We start from the raw sequence: 22,827 nt of genomic DNA on the forward strand, positions 1-22,827 counted from the left end.
AACTCCTTATATTTATAATTTTATATAGAGAATATAGAGGTGAGATATTATCCAATACAATTTGAATTTTATTTATTGAGTTATTTAAGAATAAAATATTTTCTATAATCACACTTTCAACAAATAAATGCTTATACAAACACATTTATAATTGTTAATATTCTATATATATACTCAAAAATCAATGTTAATATTACACCTATATGAATGAGAAATATAATATTTCAATACATGATTTATTGATATTATAAATTATATGTATATTATATTTGCATTATACACGGGTACACTGGTAGTTTAATGTAAAAGTAACATATTTAGGTCCAAGTTGAGTAACAGTAATTGCAAGTTACAGAAGACAAAAATACCAAGCTCAAATTATAAATGTATAAGATTGGATGATTCATTAATTTAAGAACTAGCTATTGCCCACATATATACTTTTATCCTCAGAAGTAGAAACTTGAATATTGGAAAAGTAACTCACATCTTCACAATGGAGACACAACAAAACATAAAATATGAGAAGAAGTTATGACACATAATTATATGAAGCATTGGATAAGGTAGAGAAATTACCAGAATGTGGTTCTATCTTCTATGCTTTCAGCTAAGAAGATGGTAATAGGATTTTGAATGTGAGGCAAGGTAGATTAGGATTATTTTGGGACTTTCTTTTTAGGGTTAGTGTTACTGCAATTTCAAGTTACAACTTAGTGAATTAAAATTACATAGTTTCATGGGTAGGGTTATGTACTTAAGACCAAGTCTCAAAAATTGAATGTCCAATTATTAAATAGCCCAATATCTAAGTTTTAATGGATTTACATTAAAAAAAATTATTATTTATTTTTTGTACATATTATAAAATAATTAATATAAATATATTATACCATTATATAGGCCGGTCTGTTAGGCTTGATAGACTTTTTAAAAAGCTTGAGTCTGACCTATTTAGGTTAAATAGGCTTTTGAAGAAGCCTAAGCCTGACCTTTTTACTAATGAGGTCTGGCTTGGCCTGACCTGTTATAGGCTAGGTACTAGAACTCTGATAGGTGGTCTGACCTATTTCTATCCTTACTCATAAGTGAGTGTCAGAAATATTCACATAGTTCACCATAGTGCAAAACTTGCCCATTACAGACCAATTATCATATTAGAAGGATTGGTCATCAACACCTAACTGCAAACTGAATCAATTACTTAATTCCATAGTTGCCTTCCTAAAACTCTTTCAGACATGTGAAGTAGAAGACTTGTTTGGAGCAAACACCATGCTACAATCCCCAAGATATTTTTCTCAACGAATCTTGCACCAAGGCTTGTTACTATCTAGTATCATGTTCTAGCTCAACTTTCCCAAAAGAGATGTATTAGCCGAACTTGTGGCACCAATCCTAAGATCGCTATCTTTTTTATTCTTTGTTAGAACCTCCTATTTAACCAGGTTGAGACTCCACTTGTTGGCATCACCCTCAGAAAAATTCATTGACATCCTATCAATTACATTATAAATGCTTCATGGGAGCCACATACTCTGCAAGGTATAGGTAGGAAAAAAAGTAATAACAGATTTAGCAAGACAAAATCTACTAGCTTTATTGAGAAAGTTCGAGTTTCATGCACTCATACAACTTTGAATTTTTTTCCCTCAATGGACTAAAAACATATTTGTGAACCCTCCCTTGCATAAGTGGGATTCCCAAATAACTACCAAGACTAGATACATCATGCATCTCGCAAATTGTCATGAAGTTATTTTTCCTTCTATTGGATACACTTTTGGAGTACATGAATTTAGAATTTTCTAGGTTCACCTTCATATTGGAGGCTTTACAAAAATCATCCAGAATTGAGGTTAGCATTCTAACCTGAGTATTAGTAGCTTTGCAGAAGAGAAGAACAACATTAGTAAACATAAGATGAGAAATAGGAGATCCACCTCTAGAGAGAGTAATATGATGCCCACACACCAGAGTCAACCTTCTGTTGGATAAGAAGAAATATGTTTTCTATACACAAAATAAATAAATAAGGAGACATATGATTACTTTGACGAAGCCCTCTAAAAGGGGCAAAAGAGTCCAATTGAGAGTCGTTCCAAAGAATACACATACTACCAGATCTCACACGCTATATGATAAGACTCACGATTATAGTAAAAATATCAAAGTCAATCAAGACTTGTTCTACAAAATCTCAGTTAACTCTATCATGTAGTTTTTCCATTTAATGCAATTGGTCATTTACTTTCAATTTTTTTGAATTAAAACAATCATTGGGATGTTTTAGTTTTCACATTTGTAAAATCAAAAGGTTGTAGCACACTAGCATAATATATCACGTGATATGTTTATAATTCCTTAATTTTTATTATAGCATTGAGAGATTTGGAATGTTTAAGAATTTTTTGGTGAGAGGAAAATACTGAGAAAAGTTATGAAGAGAAATTATTTTCATTTATACATAAAAACCGCTTTGTATAATTTTTTGTCTTTTAGAAAAGGCAAGAGGAAGTTAATTTTTTATTATATTTCTCTTTAAAAAATATCATGTCTAAATTTGATGTATATATTTTTTTTATGGAAATTATGACATAATTTCTTTTTATAAACTTTACATAGACACAAAAGTTGACAATTGGCGCACGGGTAGGTCGCGTTGTAATATCACCACCTAAAAAGTACACTAGAAAATTGATTCTCCAGGATCATGCGGCTAGTATGACTTGCGTGATTAAGCTGTTAAGCCAACTTTATTAAAAAAAAAAGGTTCCATTAAACTAGGGGTGAATATTAAGAGGAGACGTTTGAATGTGAATATTAAGAGGAGACGTTTGAATCTCAACTTAAATCTAGCTAAATATAACGCATTTTATTTGTTAAATAAAGGGTTCTCAATATTATTTGTTTTTATGAATATTTAATTTGACATATGAAATAATATATGGATATATTGTTAATTATGTATATATAAAAAATTAGAGAATAATTAATACTTTTAATAGAAAAGATATCACTATTCTGTACACAAGTGAATAAAGAACATATAAGTATAATAAGTGTTAATGATATTAAGACAGGTGGTATTATATTTGTTCCTTATCCGATACTAAATATCGGACAAATCTAATTTTGAGTTTGATCATGAGTAAGTTATACTGAAGAGCACACATGGTCGAGTCCTGCTCACCCCTACATTAAACTCAAGTAAAGATTTATACAAAATTAATACTAACTTATTATTCATTTATATTACTTTTTTAAAAGTCAATGATAACAAAACATGAATAATAAATAATACAATAACAATATATAAAACTTATACACTGTCAATCTATATATTTCTACTCAACTCAGATACTGTATATAAAAGGCTTAAAAAGGTAACTGATTATTAAAACTTTTATCTGTATTTTAATATTTATTTTTAAAATTCATCTTTTCCTAACCAAATATATTATCTACAATCAATTTTTGAATCATTATCATTACTATGGTTGCTTATATTCCGAGACATATTCTTTTAGTTCAACAAACTTATAGTTATAAACCAACACTAACGTCCTAAAAATTATATTGATAGAAATAATATTTCAAAAAATAAATACATAAAAATTTATCATTGATAACTAGTGTATATAGGCACTTCGTGTCTGCCGACGAATATTGTGTGATACTACATATTCAATTTTTATATATTTTATTTTTTGAATTAAAATGTATTTTTGTGTTTGGTGTACTCTATATTATATATTTTTTTTTACGATAATGTTTAATTTAAAGTGAGATATGTGGTTAATTAATGTATTGGTGGTAGTTGTTTATGATTATATAGTTTTTTTTGTAAAAATTATGTTAAGGGTAATATAGGAAATGAAAATTACACCCTGAGAGAAGTTATTTCAAGTTTTGACTTTATATATAGTATAGATAACATTGAATTTAATTTTAATAAAACTCATACATGTTTAAGAAAAAAAATGCATACTGTGTGAGTTCTTTATCTACTATTTATTTTTAATTAACTTAACTTAAAAAAAAAAAAGAATAGTAAATAATATAAACATGTAAGCATTTCCTTTTTTTTTTTCATCATCAACCGTATCTACCCATGTTTTCTCAGCTAACCCATATTGTTATTTATATGTCCATGTTCATCTGCTTTTTCTCCACCCCCTCTTTCACTCTTCACCCATCATCAAAACTTTCTCTCTTCAACCTAAACAAAAACATGGCTTCAACTGGATCAAACACCTTCACCATGATCCTCCTCATGTTCACACTCTTAGCCCTTTCATCAGCCATAGACATGTCCATAATCTCGTACGACAAAACCCACATGAACAAAAACAACGACAACAAACTCATGACCCTATATGAAGAGTGGTTAGTAAAACATGGGAAGCAATATAACGCTCTAGGTGAGAAAGAAACCCGGTTCGAGATATTTAAAGATAATCTCCGGTTCATTAACGAACATAATAACGGTTTGAACCGGACCTATAAGCTTGGATTGAACCGGTTCGCTGATCTGACTAACGAAGAGTATAAGGCTAAGTTCCTTGGAACTAGGGTTGATCCTAAGAGGAGGATGGTTAAGTTGAGGACAAGGAGCAATCGGTATGCGCCACGTGTCGGTGATGAGTTACCGGAGTCTGTTGATTGGAGGAAGGAAGGTGCTGTTGTTGGAGTCAAAGATCAAGGAAGCTGTGGTAAGTACTATGTGTCGTGTTTCTTACGCTCTTTAGTTTATAATAAGATAAAAAAAGATTCTTTGCTGTTTTGTGACAAAAACGAATTATCGATCATTTTTAAATTAATTGTGGGTCAATTATTGCACATTGTGTCTATTTATGAATATAAAAAAAGTCTACAATAATTGTTGCTCTGTCATCCACTTAATCTAACAATAAGCTTTAGATTAAGTAGATAGAGTTGACAATATTGATAAAAGAATTTTTATTATAAATGATGTCTTTTAACGAAATATTAATATTTAAAGTTTTTAATCGATTTGTCTAAGATTTTTGTGTGATTTATCTACTATTGGAAATTAGACTATATTGTACCTAACGTACAAACAATATGATGATTCAGTGATATACCTACTTAGAGGGGTAACTGTACACTCAAAATGTAATTATTTCTTATCTGAAATTCAAGTAAATATATTTAGCAGTACAAAAAAAAAAAACTCCACGTAACATAATACTATTTAGAAGGAAAACACTGTATAGATTAAATTTCTTAATTTGTTATAAAAATAATAATTTTATTTCTTAGTTTTTTAGATTAAAAACTTACGTGCTAATGAAAAGAGACGAACGAAGTTTTACCCTTTTCGGATTTATCTAAGATTACATAATTCTATTTGACAATTCTTAATTTCTTTTCCTAACATGAACCTATCTTCGTTTGGAGCTCTTGCATCTTAGCATATGATATGGTTTGTATGATTGCATCTTTTTTTTTATACAACCAGGGTTTTCTTACCTTTTTTAAGGTAAGAAACTAATTCACTTGGGTTTATGGTTATTCCTCATAATAATAACAAGTGTCATTCTTAGTAATCGAACTCTTGATCTTGAGGATTCAGTAGGATCTTATATCGTTAGACCAATACCTTATTAATTTGTATAATTGTATCTAATATAAGAAGAGTTGTGCTTTCTCCTTAGCACGTGGTAGTGGCTCATTTGACAATGACAAGGAAAGAGACTAGAGAGTTGAACATAAAAAGAAATATGGATGCACATGTTTTTTATCTAATTATTGGGTAATTTTATGAAAAAATAAAATTGTACCTGCAATTCTTTACATACTCTAAATCAACTGGACTGGACTTCCACATGTTTATCTGATAGATGCATGTAGAACTAGAAGATATTTGTTGTCCGGCAAAATGTTTCACTTTGTTTCACTTGTAGTGATTCACTAAAAAAATAATTAATTATTAAACTTTTAATTTAAATATATTTTTTTAATTAATCATAATAAATGGCACATAAGTGATACACTTTAAGACAACACCAAAATAATTTGCTTGCTTTGGGTTATTCGGGTTTCATAATTTAACAAAAGAAGAAAACTTCTTATTTGCAACTTTGTGTCTAACGTATTCATCCTAAGTAGGAGCACGGTTTTAAATAGCGGTTTGATTGCGATCACAGTTGTCGTGACTATGATTGTGGTGTGGTGTGAATTTTTATGTGACTAAAAAAATTAAATTCGATATGGTTGCATTGTGGCTCGAGGCAAGTGCATCATTGCGATTCAGTGTCACACCATAAAGACTCAAGCCTTTAAGTATGAGAAGAGTGAAGAGTCGTAAGTGATACATCTTGAAGCAAAACCTTAAAACATTAGTTCTATGAGTCTTTTTACTTATAAACTCTTTCGTTTCTCCTCGCATATCCAATGTGAGATTTCATACTTATAAACCTTCAATGTGGTTGAAGTCACCACAATCACAATATTGCGTTTGCATCACGTGATGAGTCTGCAATCTGAATCACCGAGTACGAGATTAATGACAAAAAAAGTTATCCTATGATGAATAAGTCATGGGTTATACACTTATACCGGAGTAGGGGACTAGGGAGTAGAATAGTTCTTGACTCCTTGTTGTATTCCTACAATTTAACTAGCTTCTGAGCAGTGACGAGTCTAAAGAAACTCTTGTAACTTACTTACAAACTTTTTCTATGCTGACACATAGTAAACACACATTGTATGAATTTGTTTTGATTAGGGAGCTGCTGGGCATTCTCAACAATTGCTGCGGTTGAAGGAATAAACAAGATTGTGACCGGTGATCTGATTTCACTTTCGGAACAAGAGTTGGTGGATTGTGATAGATCATACAATGAAGGATGCAATGGTGGACTAATGGATTACGGCTTCGAGTTCATCATCAACAATGGTGGCATTGACTCTGAAGAGGATTATCCCTACAAAGCAGTTGATGGTAGATGTGATCAATACAGGGTTAGTCACACTCAGTCTTGGATATTTGATCATAACAGTAAAATGCTTGTAAAAGAATGTCACCATTCCAATTCTTATGTTATTTTTATCTCTTTGATTTCTTTTTCTTATGTGCAGAAAAGTGCTAAAGTTGTTTCAATTGATGACTATGAAGATGTTCCTTCATATGATGAGAAAGCGTTGCAAAAAGCTGTTGCAAATCAGCCTGTGGCTGTTGCTATTGAAGGAGGTGGCAGGGAATTCCAGTTATATGATTCTGTAAGTTTCTAAATTAAATTTACTTAGGAACTGGGAAGAAAATTTGTGTCTATGATAGTATTGGAGTAGCAGAGTTGGAAGATTCAAAATAGCCAATGTATAGAATAGTATTAGAGTATCAGAGTTGCAGCCACGATGCGGATTGTGGTTGTTGCTGTTGCATTATTTTGTAATTAAAAAATTATTTTTGAATTGATGAGAGCACTACTTGTTGCTGTATCTTTGAGTATGCAAATTCGGTATAACACCACAATTGCAGTTGTGGCGGTCACCGCAACCGCAATATTGCGGCTGCTTCTACAATTTAAATCACTGGTGTAGAGCATACCTCATATTTAACTGTACACAGAGTTTTATCCTTTCATCCTCTTCTCCATTTATTTCCATCATTACCTATACATTTGATAGAAGCAAGGATTACCAGCCATGTATTGGTTTTGGATTCTTGATTTTTCTGAACTTTCTTATCAAGTGAATGGTGTCTTTCTATTTTGTCAGGGTGTATTTACTGGGAGATGTGGAACTGCATTGGACCATGGTGTTAATGCCGTAGGTTATGGTACAGAAAATGGTAAAGATTATTGGATTGTGAGGAATTCATGGGGTCCTTACTGGGGAGAAGATGGCTACATAAGACTTGAGCGCAATCTCGCAAGTAGCAGATCAGGCAAGTGTGGAATTGCAATTGAGGCATCTTATCCGATTAAGGCCGGCCAAAATCCCCCCTACCCTGGACCATCACCCCCTTCACCAGTGAAACCACCATCTGTCTGTGACAATTACTATACTTGTGCTGAGAGCACTACTTGTTGCTGTATCTTTGAGTATGCAAATACTTGCTTTGAGTGGGGATGTTGTCCTCTTGAGGGTGCTACCTGCTGTGAAGATCACTACAGTTGCTGCCCACATGAGTATCCTATCTGCAATATTTACGCCGGAACCTGTCTAAGGGTATGTCTAAAACTGCCGCTAATTAGTCCGATATGATTTATGATAGAGCATTATATCATTTGACCATGTAGCCAGGATTTTATTTTTCAAATCTTTATTAGAATCGGATAGAATTTGGTAAACTTGTTACAATGATAGGAACAAAATATGAGTTCTAAACTTCTATTTAAAGTTTGATCTGTTTTATAATTACAATATAACAGGGTAAAACATCAAAAAATGAGACATTTTGGTGGTTTCATCTAATCAGAGAAAACATAATAAAACGTCTGGTTCCATTTTGCTATGTCTGCACAACTAATGCTACTTTACTGTTTATGAAAAATGGATGAGTAGTCCTCATAACTTTTGATCCATCTGATAATCGTCCTTGAGTTTTTTTTGACAAATTCTATCTGAATTTGTCAAATCTTGAATGCTTATTTATTTCTCATCTTGTATTTGCTTGCATTAGGCAACTAATGTAATTTTTTAGTTGAAAACGACTTAATTTGCATGTTCATTTCACACACAATATTATGAATTGTTTTCTGTTTTGCTTATCTCAATTCTGTCTGTTATTGTAGAGCATGAACAACCCATTTGGAGTGAAGGCATTGAAGCGAACTCCAGCTTTGCGCCGTAATTCAGCTGGAGGTGAGAACAACATAAGCAATGCATAAGCTTGTTTAAGCCAGAATGTGTATGTGCAGAAGGAGAGGGTGATAAAAGTCAATGGAGGAAGAAGGACTAGCATGCTAGTTGATTACTTTTTTCCTTTTGTTTTCATTCATCCATTGTGTTACAAATTGATACATGCTGTGTCCCCAAGTTTCTGTCATACATTGGCTTTGTACATAGGGTTATTTTATGTCCTGTATTTGTATTCAAATTTCAAACAAGGAACTTATTTGATTTTTATAAGTTTCAAACTTGTGCAATTATGTAATCAAGCATCTCTGAATCTTATCCCTTCTTTATTCAGAAGCAACAGTTGTATGTCCTTAAAACATTGAGTACCCACTTCCGATGAAGCTATTGTATTTTAATTGTCTGTTTATATTTCTTGTTAACTAATAATAATTTAATGAATGAGATTCATAAGTGTACATATTAAGGCTATTGTTGTTAACTTTTTTTTATATATAAAAAAGGTATTCACTTACATGTAAGTAATTAATCTATTTTTAGGTCTGTAGTTGTCTCTTTTAAGAAGTGTTATTTTTAAGAATTGAATATTAACATTTTGGTTTATCTTAGAATCTAATGGAATACTTCGATGGGATCTATTAGGGCATTAAGCTATTATTGTTCATAACTTTCATAAGGTTTATTGTGAATAATTTACCAACTTGAATTTATCTCTAACCCAAAGCCTTTGGTTGCTCTCAAGATTAAATTTTTATATAAAGATAATTAAATCATGTTATAAAAATTAAATTGGTTGAGAAAATTGTCAAAATTTGATGTATAAATAAAAGTGGAACTATATTTGACTTAAATTCAAATTGATTATATAGTGATATATTCTTTAAATTTATCCATATTATATAAATAATCAAATTCTCACTAATGAATTGAACCAAACAACATAATGAGTTGAACTGAATTGATTAGAGTTGATGAATCGAAAAGTTAACAAAATTAAATCAAGTCGAATTTGAACTGAAAAAGTAACTCGTATCAAACTTGAGTTGAGTTTAGATTTAAACCAATTCTTATCAAGAAGAGTTGACTTGAGGTCTAACTTATTTCATTCCTACCATAAATCAATTAGCTACATTTTTAGTTATCGTTAGTCCACTTATAATTATCGACTACATTCCTCAACAGTATGTATCGAAAATATTTTAGAATTGTGTGTATTCATTATGAATAATATCTTAACCTGAATTTGTAGATATCAACTTGAACTCAACATGAATTTAGCAGGGAACTCCAATTTGACTGAGTTTGGATTCAGATTTTCCCTGATTTCAAATATTGAGTTTTGGGTTATGTTTGGTATAGATGATATCCGACCCAAATCCAATTTATATATTAAATGTGAAATTATAAAATTATCTTTTTATATATATATATATATATAAATAAGTGATTAGCATATATACAATATTAAATGACACAAAGGCCCATTTAAATTATATAATGATATATTTTGGGTCGTGTTTAATGAGATCCAGAATATCTAAAACCTCGCAGAATGAGGATGATAATATTTTTTAATCCCACTTTATAGATTGGGCTCAGGTTCAAGTTTGGAGTTGGATGATAAAGAAGTCACTTGGATCCTGTAATTCCTAGTTTTCATTAAAAAACATGATTTTACATTATCTCTAGAGTTTCATAAGCTATCATGTGATTCATGCTCGTAAAGAGCGTGAAATAGAAATATGGGCTTGCATGCAACATATAATAGGGCCAAGGCTCAAATCCTTGGATTTACCCATGTGCATGATATTGATATATATACTACATTTTTACATGTTCTTATGCTTGTTTTCTGCACGTTCACGACTTGATGTTATTAGAATGAGGTTGGTTATGTACCCAGAAAAAATGAAAATGTATCAAAAAAAGAATGAGGTTGGTTAAATCCTGACAGTAAACAAAGCATATATGTCAAATAATGGTTTTGTCCCTTCACCTACCTTCTTACTGCTACACTCTCAACAATAAGATATTGATTTAGTAGGTAAGGTTTTACTAGATTCTTAAGATGACCGAAATGTCAATAGTTCAATTTATGTAAACAACATTTATTAGGAGAGATAACCACAAACCCGAAAAAAATTAATTACTTACCCATAAGATATACTCTTGATAATATAAAAAATGTTATACTTTCAAAACACATGCAACCTTAAATTTGATTTTAATATTATATAGTATAATTTTTATTATAACGTATTGAAATATCATTTTAATATATATGTTGTTCGCCTAAGAAGAATTGTATGATGTTTGAGTCTGACACATGGCACCAAATTTTTAAGGATGGATTTTTTTTATATTTTAAAATTAAAAATTCAAAACTTTTTAAAATTACATTATTCTCATATTTCAATAATGACCACCCTTGCATGAGAAATAAGTATGATTTTTTGAACAAAAATGTTATAAATGCAATTAAGTTAAACAAAACATGGTATACTATAGAGACAAGTCCAAATAATATATGAGTCGATACATCTTTATTATTTTTGGTTCGTTACGATATAGTATAAGAGCGATTTAAACAATATCTCTTTAGAATCGTTGATGCATTTTGCAACAAAAAATAATAAAGATACATTGATTTGTATATTATTTGGATGTTTTATCACATTTGTTGTTTAAAAGATGACACTTAATTCTCATGCAATCATGCAAGGGTGATTAATGTAATAAAAGTATAAAAACCAAGGGAAGTGTGTAGATGTAAAAAAATGAGGGGTGGTTTGTGTAATTTCACTAAAACTCAGAAATGTCAGTGTAATTAACTCTTAATTAAATACATGGATGAAATGATTTCAAAGTTTTCATTTTTCTCCTCTAAAACTCAACTAGTAAATAAACCCTTTTAAAAGTTTGTAATGTAAAAAGTGACAAAACCATCTTCAACCAAAGGCTTCATGTTCCTTACCTCCACTAATATCCCTCTCCCTAAGTACCTCTATCGCTAGAGTTCCCAAGTGTATCAATATGAGAAATCAATAGTTGTTCTTACCTCAAGCTATGCACTCTTGTGTGATGTCAATTTTTCTCATTTCAACCATCTCTTTAATAAGATTGAGTTTAATTTGATTAGTCAATGTCAGTGGAAATTGTTATCTTCCTCAAGCCTGAGTTTATAAGTGAAAGAAATAAAAAATAAAAAATTGAATTCAAGTTTGACAAGTTGTCAAATAACGAGGAAGAGGATTTTCTTACCCAAAAAAGAAAGTTGTCAAATTTCTTATATTCAAATGACAAAATAGATTGTAAAGCATGGATTGCTAGAAAAACATACACCAGTAAATGAGAGCTTAATTGGTCAGATTGAGATCATAGTCAAATGGAATAGCCACAGGATTAGGATGATACTAAAGAAATTAGTTTTAACAACTTGAAAGTAGGCAATATTAGGAAGCATATCAAATATTCAAATCATAAATACAAACATTTATTTATGTACAATAAATATTAACAGTTTGATATTTAAGATGAACACATCATTTCAGCATATAATTTCAAGGAACAGAGGAAAAAGCAAATTTATTGGAGCGAGTCTTATTTTTCCTGAAGTAAATGATGGAGACGTCCCACGGAGAGGAATACAAACAGAGAGAAGCCATCATTTCTTTACCTGAAAATATCCACTCTAAGCAAGCTTGTGTATACAATCCACTAATCCAAATACTGAAACTATGCTGCTGAATTTAATAGGTATATACTAACAGTGTATTTGGTTTTTACATTGTCAACACATCATCCATTATTTATATGTTAATCATCATTGACTCTCAACGAAAAATAATACGAATCAATGATAAATGATATCCTATTAATATAAAAAACTTTACACTAACCATGAATATGTATTAAACACATACATGATTATATAGCATAGAAAACTTTAAACATCTATATCATATATATTATTTTCATCCTTGACATTACAGGTTTCATACATTAAAGTTTTGGTGGGAGACATTTATAAAAAAAGAAATGAAGACAAACAACCTAGAAGATCAGACGGTACATATAAAGGGAAAATTGACCAATCTAGTTATTTGCAGTTGTTGAAAGATAATCTGTTACGAAAAATTGAACTTTTTTTTGTTAAGGTTAAAAAGTTCTCCCACACAACAGTCTTTTGAGCTTAAATGTGGATAATTTAAATATGAAGGCTGATACAAGCCTTAGACATAAAAATTAATTTAAACCTCCACTCAACCATATAAGCTTGTTTCTTGGAATGCTTGAAATATATGATTCCCTAGTATCCAAATGGACTAGCCAAATAAACCCTATATATTTTGTTGAAGTTCCTGTTATAACTTGTACCAATTAGAAGCATCTCATTAGCTTTGGATTTATGAGATATGCTAGAATTCTTAATCCTCATGATATGTTGGCAGTCACTCAACACGGCCGAGGATGTATGCACAATTGGCAGACCTAATTAACAAATTATTTTATCTTATTCTTTTCTATTTATTATGTCATTAATTTATTGTTTATTGTCAATGTAGCGTAACAATTGCTTCCGTTGTACTACCAAGAAGAACTTAAAAATGACATAAGTATATCAAAAATGATGGAGGAATTGCTTCAGAGACCAATCCCACACTCACTATATTAATGATATGCCTCCAAGTGTTCATGTTTTTCTCAAAATTCTTTGAACAATGTCCGTCCAGGATTTTCTATTTTGGGTCCTCACTTCAGTGCTCCCCTGGTCTCATTGGGGTTTGGTAATAATCATATAATATAGTTAACTTGGATGTTATTATATTTAGTATGATAATACCAGGTTATAAGGTGGTCTGATAGTTAGGGTGAAGGGTTGGAGAGAAGGAGTTTGTGGGTTCGAGTTTCATTCACAACAAATATTAACATACTAACATTTGTGGTTCAAAAAAAAATCTATCTCAAATTGGAATTGACGTTAATAAGCAATCAGTCAGAATGATTTTACAATCTTACATTGTTCTCCAAATCTGACTCAGTAAGTGGGCTATGGTCTTGGGCACTAGACTCTCTCTCTTGTTCCAGTTCCCTGCAGAGATGTTGTTACAACAAAACCGGATATACCACCAAATTAAATCAAGTAATATTGAGCAAAACATAATCAAAATAGATACAATAATGAAAGTAATAAAACTGGATTATCATGTAACACAGAAAAAATACTGGAATACCTATCAGTTAACATCATTTGTTGATGAGACAAAGATGTGTTCAAATCAGCACCAAGTGTCTCCGGAATTTCTGACCCTGTGGGTTCATGTTCACTCATTCCCTGCAAAAAGGTATTGTTCAAGTTCTCCATTGATCATTATATTAAAAGATAAAAGACAAACAATATGGCTTAACAGCACAAACTCACAGCAGAGGTATCTTTCATCCACCCAGGAACTTTATCTGAAACAAGGCTGATATACTTCTCCATAGCAACTTCTGGATTCATGTTCCCCAGCTTTTGCCAAGCATTCCTTGCACAACGTAATCAGTACTATCCATCACTCATACAAAGCAGAGCAGCTCTCAACCCTGTTATTATAACTAGCAATCAAGCTATACCGTGTAACTCGTACAGCGCAGCCGTGATTGTTAATCTTTTTACTTTATCTTGAACAATTCCTAGTGTCTTCTATATTTAGGAAGAGACAGACATCTTGCAATTTAGTATTTTTTTAAATGCTTCATTCATCTATCCAAAATTGTGTATACTTGAGCTTGAGAAATGCCAATTAAATGCATGATATTTACTAATTGACTACTTAAAACTATTCTCTACATTGAGTTTAGACACATTCATATAGATTTTGGGCAGCAACTTAAATTAATTGTACTTGAACTGGTAATTTACTTTTGTTTTCCTAAAATTAAGAGTATTCGATAGATTTCTTAATCTTAGTGTAAAAACCTTAATGGACAGATATTATGAAATGAAAAAGAGAGACTACTTTGTTAGTTCCCAAGGAACATATTTGGTTTTGTTGCATATCCTATCAAAGAGTGGCTCCAACTTATTATCTTATAAAAAAAGTGACTCTAACTTGTTCTGATACTCTTATATCCTTCAAAGAGCTAAACATATTTTGGCTGTGACTGAATCAATTTCCACAAGCGATTTTAAAAAGAACATAAAAAACACCAACTTAAAGAACAAGACAATGCTGCCAATGCTAGTTAGGCCATTACACAAAGCATAAGACGAACCATATATTCCTAACACTAACACCACTAAAAAGTTAGCAACCATCATATTAGTCTTTGACTTTAGAGAGTGAGTCTTGTAAGGATGTTGCTAGAGGTGGAAACAAGTTGAATTGAGTCAAACCAAAGTTTAGTTAAGTTCAATTCGATAAGGATTTTTTTGGCTTGAAGCTCGACTTCGAAACGCGCTATGTTTCCAGCTTGAATTGGGCTTATTGAAGTCCGAGAATTGTTCGATCGACTCATGAGCTCAAATTGGTTTGGTTCGTCAAGAGTTCGTGAACTGTTTGGTTCGTCAAGAGTTCATGAACTGTTTGTTTCGTCAAGAGTTCATGAACTGTTTGTTTCGTCAAGAGTTCATGAACTATTTGGTTCGTTAAGAGTTCATGAACTGTTTGGTTCGTCAAGAGTTCGTGAACTGTTTGGTTCAATACATTAGCTCGATTGATTTGATTTGTCAACTCGAATGATGATTATTTAATATATAAAAAATTAAAGATTTCCTACGTTTACGTATACATACATATATATATTAATATATGTACAATATATATATAGTCAAATTGTATTTGACTCAAATTCTATTAGTTTGACTCATGAACTATGTTTATGAAGCTATATATCAAGTCAGGTTTAGAATGAATGTCGATTTGGTACATTTTATTGCCAACTCTAGTAGTTGATATCTTGTGAGTTGAATGTCAATTAAGTTAAGACTACATGACCCTCCCCAGGCCCACCAGTAGGAGCATCATTCACTCGGTCAAGTCACACTTAAATCTAGCAAATACTAATATGGTGCTTACAATTTCATGAACTAACAAAATGATTTAGTTAATAGTGAGACAAGATAAATAGATAGGTACCACTTTGCACGTGCAGAGAACATGAGAGGCATTGGCTGAGATTGACGACAAGGACCTTCTGTTGCAATCTTGTGAAGCCCATACAACTCCTTCTCCACATCACTACCAAACCATTCACTTTCACTACCAACAACAAATTCCGTAGCTGCCATAAACACTTTCTCCAACTCACTCCTCTCAACCCCTTCCCAATCATCACCGTCCAAAACCACATCCCTCTCTTCTTCTTCTTCCTCCACATATGACGGTTTTTCGACACCGGTTTCTTCAACACAATCACAATCGGTTTTCCTCTGTTCCACATTAGAACCAGCAGAACCAACAACAACTTTAGAATCAAACTCTTCCGTTACATCCGAGACTTCCACCACTGAAATATCCGGCGTCACCGACAATTCAAGAGCATTAGATTCAACAGTTGTCTCTTCTTTTTCTTCTTCGTTTGTGCTATGATCGGTTTCTATATTGGTTGGAAGTTGAAATGGTACCTTGTTTTCAGCAGACACGTTGAATAACCGGTTAACACAATCAGAATCGGTTTTCCTCTGTTCAGCAACAGAATCATCAGAACCAACAACAACAGCTTCAGAATCAAACTCTTCCCTTACGTTGGAGTCTTCCACCACTGCAATGTCAGGCGTCACCGACAATTCAAAAGCTTTAGATTCAACATTGATCTCTTCAATTTCTCCCACGTTTGTGTTATGATCAGTTTCTAAATTTGTTGGAACTTGAAAGTGTACCTTATTCTCCACGGACACGTGGCATAACCGGTTGAGTTGGTTAATTCGTGTTGTTTTGGGATCAGTGGTGATAGCGAAGGAAACGAGCTTAGCAACAAGGAAAGAGAGAAGAAGAGCCAGTGATGCAGATACTACAAGATCGGTCGCGGTTACAAGTTCCATGGTTTTTCTGTTTTGTGTTGTGGTGAAGTAAAAGGGGAAGGTTTTATAGGTTAGAGAATGGTAAGGGTTGTTGTTGATTTAGAAAGTGAAAGAAAAAGAGAGAATAGTAATGATGGGAGTATTGGGGACGAAATTATTGAAATTTGAAAGGAAGGAAGGAAGGAAGGAAAAAGATGTACAGAAGAGAGGAAAGGATAATCTGCTCTGTTGAGCAAAGCATATTCTGCCGCTTTTTTATTTTATTCTTTTTCTTTTCTTTCTTCTTTTTTGTTGAAAATATATTTAAATCTAATCCATTTGGAAATCTAATGTAAGCAATCTTATTTCACACAAAATCCCACCTCAAATTAGAAAAGGTCTTTTAATTTAAAATATAATTAATAATTATCTACAATTATATTGAGTTAACGTATTTTACACATATTTTGACTAGAATAAGAAACAATATTATAGTTTGTTTGGTTTGGAGAGAAGATGAGAGGAAATGAAACTTCAAGAATGAAAGTTAAAGGAAATAAAGATAATGAAAAGTAGAATAATTTTCTAGTTGTTTAGTATGAAAGAAAAAAAGAATAAAATATATATTCATATCAGAATATAATATATCTCATTTAACTAGTAAAAGTATAATACATGTGTTGTCTTGTGTTTCAGAAATATTTTTGTAAAAATTAATTAAATATAACATATATCATGGTTTTACTACCTTAATAAGATAATTTATCTTCTTATAGCAGGAGATACATTATTCACACGAAAAAATATAGAGAGGAAAGAAAGTATATGATGAGATAAAGTAACATAAATATTCATAATTAAAAAAATACAAATATTTAATATTATTTTAGATTAAATATTTCTATAATAATGTACAAAAAAAAATATGTTTATATTAAAATTATTAATTAAAACATTATTAACACAAGTTTTAAGCCCACTGAGTCAATATATTTATTGTGTTTTTGTACCCTATACCCTGATACCTCATTCATGATTTTTATGGGTAAGATTGTTAATTTATTTTGATAATTGATTTCTCATCATTTTCTCTCTAGGATGGAAATGTTTTTCCTTGTCTCACACAACTTTTTCTTTCCATTATATTATTCTTTGGAGATTTTTCTCTTACATTTTTTTCTTTCCATTATATTAATTTCATTCATTTTCTCTTACATTTTTTTCTTTCCCTTCATTTTCAATAAAACAAAAGAGAGTTTTGGAGTAGTGTCCATTTTTTTAAATTTTAAGTGAAATTTTCTCTTCACTTTTCGTATTATTCTTGTCTAACCTAGTTTAACATAATCGAACCGAAACTTTTCCACTTCAAAATAGTTTAACCATTCATTGGATTAAAACTACACACAATAATTATTTTCAAGTTCGGTAAATAATTGGACTGATTCATCCTATCCAATCTTATCCTCGTAACATTAATTTTAAGGAAAGTTTTGCCAATTGTCCATTAGTTTTAAATTTTAATCTTGAAATGTCAAAATCTAGCCGCTAAAGAAGATAGAAGAAGAAGATAGGAGGATGAGATAAAAGGAAGGAAATAGAAAAAATTCTCCATTAATTATAGGTAACTCTAATATATTAAAATATTAAATTTTATGAAAGAAGTATATGAGAATAAGTAAATATTAATTGCATAATTATTATTATATAATTATGCCTACATGTATAATATTTGATTTAATCTATCATTCTAAGAAATTTATATTTTCAGTTTATTATTTTAATAAATTATAATCATGGGTAGAGTATATTTACATTTAATCTCTCATTCTATTATTCTTGCATTTCTTAATACTCTTATTTTAACTATTGTGTTTTTGAAATTGTTATTGTACCTTTAGGTTTTCATATGATAACTTCCTCATTTCTATGTTAATAAGTTATTCAAATATTTTTATAATGTTTGAAAATAAAAATCGGTTTTTAAATGTTATTGTTGCAAGAGAATAAGTTATTTATAATATTAATTGTCTAAGAGGAAATTTTTTATTTCCATATTCTTAATTTGTATAATCAATGTCTACATACTTTTTTCTCAGTAAATAACCAATTGTATTACAGAAAAAATAAACCTTAGATATACAAGTTAAAGTTCATTTCTTTTTTGAAAAGCCATCTAACAATAATAGTTTATAACTCGTAGCAATTTTCTAAAATTACAAGAATGTAATAATTGTGAATCAATTTTTTTATAACTCTAATGCTATGAAGAAATTCGTTATCGCATCATGAGTTTTTGTTTCTCTTTTGTTTTAAACTTCAGATTTGATTTTTATTCAATGAAATTTATCTCCCCACGATTTCAGTTATGAACTAATATTCTATTTCTCTCAATCCACATATTATAGATACTAGTAGGTAGTAGCCAAGATAACATAAATAAATATTTTAAAAGATTATAGAAAACTTATTTTAATATAATATTATAATTTTTACAATACTTCAACACAATTATGAAATTCAACTTTGATAATTTATTTTCCCTCGACAATCTTAACAATTATATAAGTTATTTAAAACAATGTTGTGAAACCGATTCGGACGTCAAACTGGGAAAGGTTCCGTATTAGGTTTAACTGGTTTAAATAGTTAAACCGTTTGGTCTGATCGGCTGATTCTGTACATAATTAATAATATTTATCTATAAATATATAGTTATATATAAATATAAAACTTTATATAATTAAAAATCATGTATAATTATATTAAAGTAATACATCTTCATCTTTTTTGGATCGTATTAAATCAAAATATTAGAGTAATGTTCTATTTTTTTCTTAGTTCTAAGTGAACTGTCCGGTTTACTTCCCGAGTTAATCCGATCTAACCGGGTTTAACACGGCCGGACCGGATTTTCTCTAGTTCAAAGCGGTCTAACTCTCATTCGATTAAGACGGCAAACAAAGCCGTTTTCAAATCCGGTCAGCGGTCGGACTGTCCGATCCGGTTCTCACAATACTGATTTGAAATATTTTAAATGGATTTATTTGGCATTAAAATCTTGGTTCATAAGCATTAGGAGTCTTTTATGGTTGACTAGAGGTGACAAAATTATCCATAATCCACAATCCATCCAAATTAAATTCATCCGGTAGAGCTAATGAATTTAAATGGATATAATTCAATGGATAGTATTGTTAATGAATGAATTCAAATCCATCCATTATATCCAATGGATATATCCATTTGGATGGATATCCAATCCATCCAAAAATAAAAATAAAAAAATGATTTTCTTTGCATTTTCTATTTCATTTAGTATTTAAGAAAACTAAATTCAAGTAAATTCATCCACGATTCTCACTCTCACTTTTAATATTTTATTAAATCGAAATCAATTATAGGAAATGTGTATGTAGTTAATATTAAAATTTTATTCTTAAGTACATAACATGTAGATGTATGATAAAAATGTATGCACTGACTAATGTATGAGTTTTATACTCTATCACTACATCATCTATCGTTTATATTTAATTATCATTGACTATTCAAAAAAAAGTAATCTAAATTAATGGTGAATGATATAGTGATTATATATAAATCTTTATAATGATATTGCATAGGTATTACACTCTCAAAATATTTTTAAATAATTTACACGTAAAACCTTAAACGACACATGCTCATAGAATTTTAAAACAAATTTTTTTCTATAAAAGTTCAAAAAATCACTTTTTAAAAAATTACTTTTTAAAATTTGATTCTAAATGATTTTGGAAGTGTTTTTTAAAAGGTGATTTTAAAAAATGTTTAGTTAAAATAATAGTTTTTAAAATAATGATTTTCTTCAATAGATTTTTTTAGTTCTACTAAAAAATATTCAAATGGATTGGATATCCATCCATCCAAATCCATGAAAAGGGAGTCATAGATAAATTAGATGGATTGGACTCCATTAGACATGAATAGATTGAATAACTTAAAATGTAGTTGAAATGAATTTATATAGATTAATAGATGTTTTTACATCCATCAATTAGCATCCAAATCCATCCATTTGTCATCCCTATGGTTTACGATAATATCTTAAGATTTTGTATTTTTTATGTTGTAAATTATAATAGAAATATTGTACATTAATTGATTTACACTATATTTTTAGTTAGTCGTGTATTGCAAATGTGAATGTAAAAGGAATAGAATGAATACTTCAATAATTTTATTGAATACTTACTTTAAATGTTTACAAAAACCCATTTTTATAGTAGAGATTACTTGTTATACAAACAAGCCAACTAACTCTAAATATACTAACTAACTAAACAAGAAATAACACGTGTGCAAAAGGAAATAAGCACATGTCTAAAAGCTTAAGAGCTCTAACTACATAAAACACCAAAACAATACATCAGCCAAGATGCAAGCTGAGATGCCCCAAGAATGTGCACCAGGAATTCCTGGTGACCGAGCCAATGTGTCAATCTGATCGAGGTGCCTTATTTATGCATCAGGAAGACAAGACTACATCATAAACCTTGGTCCAAGCATGAGCCAAACTTTACACTGCAAACCAAGCATGAGCATACTGCAAGTCAAGCATGAGCCAATCTACACACTGCATACCATTAAAAACAAGGCATAAATTAGAATATGTTTTACTTCATCCCACCCCCCCTGGAGCGTAGATATCAATCACTCCTAGATTGGTAAGGAGATTGTTAAATAAAGATGGCTTTAAGGATTTAGTTAGGATTAAGGATTTAGTTAGGATATCTGTAGTTTGTTTTGCATAAGAGATAGAGAGTAAATGATATAACTTCTTTTATAATAGTTCTCTTGCAACATGATAATCTATCTCTATATGCTTAGTTCTTTCATGAAAGACAGGATTTACAGCAATGTATCTAGTTAAGTTATTGTCACAATAAAGCAAGGCAATCTGCTTGTAACAGACTTGAAAATCTTGCAACAAATATGTGAGTCATTGAACTTCACATGAGGTTGTGGCCAATGCCATATATTCAGCCTCAGAGGATGATTAGAGATTGTATTTTGCTTCTTGGATTTCTATGAAACCAAGGCATCTCCAAGAAACATGCAATAACCAGAGATAGATTTTCTTGTATCAAGGCAAGTAACCCAGTCAGAGTCACTAAACCCTTTTATGTGAATGACAGATGCTGAGGGACAAAATAATCCTTGTACATGTGCCCTTTTAATGTATCTAAGGACCCTAGAAATAACACTATATTGATTAATAGTAGGGGCTGCCAAAATTGGCTGAGTTGTTGCAAAGAAAAACTTAAATCAGGGCAAGTATTAGTGAGGTAAAGCAACCTACAAACAAGTTCTCTATAAAACATAGGACTGAGATAGGGATCACTATCACCTTGATATAGACGAGTGTTCTTTACCATGGGTTTTGCAACAGCCTTGCAGTTGAGAAAACCAATATCTGAAAGCAAATATAATGCTTATTATCTTTAGCGTACAGTGATGCCATGTTTGTTTCTTGCCACTTCAAGCCCAAGGAAGTATTTTAACACACCAAGATCCTTGATCTTGAAGTGATGATCAAGGTGTTGTTTAACATTATGTATTTCTAAAATATCATTCCCAACAAGTATCAAATCATCAACATATATCAATATAGCTGTAAAGTTGGACCCTTTATTTTTAGTAAACAAGGAATAATTATGTTTCGATTGAGAATAGCCCATTGAAAACAATGCAGTAGATAAGTTTGCAAACCATTGTCTACTAGCTTATTTTAAAGCATAAAGAGAATTATTTAGATTGGAAACTATGTTAGGGACAAAACTGGTTATCCCTTGAGGCAAAGTCATGTAAACTTGCTCATCCAAATCAACATGTAGGAATACATTGTTTACACCAAGTTAATGTAAAAGCCATCTTTGACTTGTTGCAAAGGCTAGTAAGAGCCTAACTGTAGTTAATTTGACTATAGGGGCAAATGTATCATAATAGTCTAAACCTTCAGTTTAGGTATATCC

At 30.8% G+C, this 22,827-nt stretch overlaps 2 protein-coding genes and 1 long non-coding RNA gene across 4 annotated transcripts; 1 reads left to right on the forward strand and 2 right to left on the reverse strand.

Moving 5' to 3' along the window:
- The first annotated feature begins 4,137 nt into the window (after positions 1–4,137).
- On the forward strand, positions 4,138–9,187 carry LOC109337330 (low-temperature-induced cysteine proteinase-like). The gene is made up of 5 exons (XM_019574286.1): positions 4,138–4,715; positions 6,755–6,990; positions 7,108–7,248; positions 7,747–8,199; positions 8,766–9,187. The coding sequence occupies exons 1-5, from the start codon at positions 4,148–4,150 to the stop codon at positions 8,859–8,861; spliced, it is 1,494 nt and encodes a 497-aa protein (XP_019429831.1). The 5' UTR covers positions 4,138–4,147; the 3' UTR covers positions 8,862–9,187.
- Positions 9,188–12,243: 3,056 nt separating this feature from the next.
- LOC109337331 (acyl-CoA-binding domain-containing protein 3-like) lies at positions 12,244–17,062 on the reverse strand. Of its 2 annotated transcripts, none has more exons than XM_019574289.1 (5): positions 15,951–17,062; positions 14,252–14,357; positions 14,064–14,164; positions 13,849–13,921; positions 12,244–12,438 (listed from the first exon to the last, which is right to left on the reverse strand). In XM_019574289.1, exons 1-5 carry the CDS (start codon positions 16,853–16,855, stop codon positions 12,430–12,432), a joined length of 1,194 nt encoding a protein of 397 aa, XP_019429834.1. In that variant the 5' UTR covers positions 16,856–17,062; the 3' UTR covers positions 12,244–12,429. The 2 variants fall into 2 exon arrangements, with proteins under 2 accessions (XP_019429834.1, XP_019429833.1); XM_019574288.1 differs by having other exon boundaries at positions 12,244–12,505; positions 15,951–17,061.
- LOC109337332 lies at positions 14,488–15,943 on the reverse strand. The gene is made up of 2 exons (XR_002106433.1): positions 15,070–15,943; positions 14,488–15,025 (listed from the first exon to the last, which is right to left on the reverse strand). It is a non-coding gene; the product is annotated as an uncharacterized LOC109337332 (long non-coding RNA).
- Positions 17,063–22,827: the final 5,765 nt, after the last annotated feature.

The sequence above is a fragment of the Lupinus angustifolius genome, unplaced genomic scaffold (genome assembly GCF_001865875.1).
Source record: "Lupinus angustifolius cultivar Tanjil unplaced genomic scaffold, LupAngTanjil_v1.0 Scaffold_5_120, whole genome shotgun sequence".
NCBI classification, from domain to species: Eukaryota; Viridiplantae; Streptophyta; class Magnoliopsida; order Fabales; family Fabaceae; genus Lupinus; species Lupinus angustifolius.

Bases quoted from the DNA above. Each gene is read 5' to 3' on its own strand.
- LOC109337331 (XM_019574288.1), bottom strand. From the start codon at position 16,855: ATGGAACTTGTAACCGCGACCGATCTTGTAGTATCTGCATCACTGGCT. The intron at 14,358-15,950 runs GTACCTATCTAT...ACGTTGTGCAAG, and splicing joins TTCTCTGCACGTGCAAAGTG to GAATGCTTGGCAAAAGCTGG. The intron at 14,165-14,251 runs GTGAGTTTGTGC...ACCTTTTTGCAG, and splicing joins GGATGAAAGATACCTCTGCT to GGAATGAGTGAACATGAACC.
- LOC109337330 (XM_019574286.1), top strand. From the start codon at position 4,148: ATGTCCATGTTCATCTGCTTTTTCTCCACCCCCTCTTTCACTCTTCAC. The intron at 7,249-7,746 runs GTAAGTTTCTAA...CTATTTTGTCAG, and splicing joins AATTCCAGTTATATGATTCT to GGTGTATTTACTGGGAGATG. The intron at 8,200-8,765 runs GTATGTCTAAAA...CTGTTATTGTAG, and splicing joins ACGCCGGAACCTGTCTAAGG to AGCATGAACAACCCATTTGG.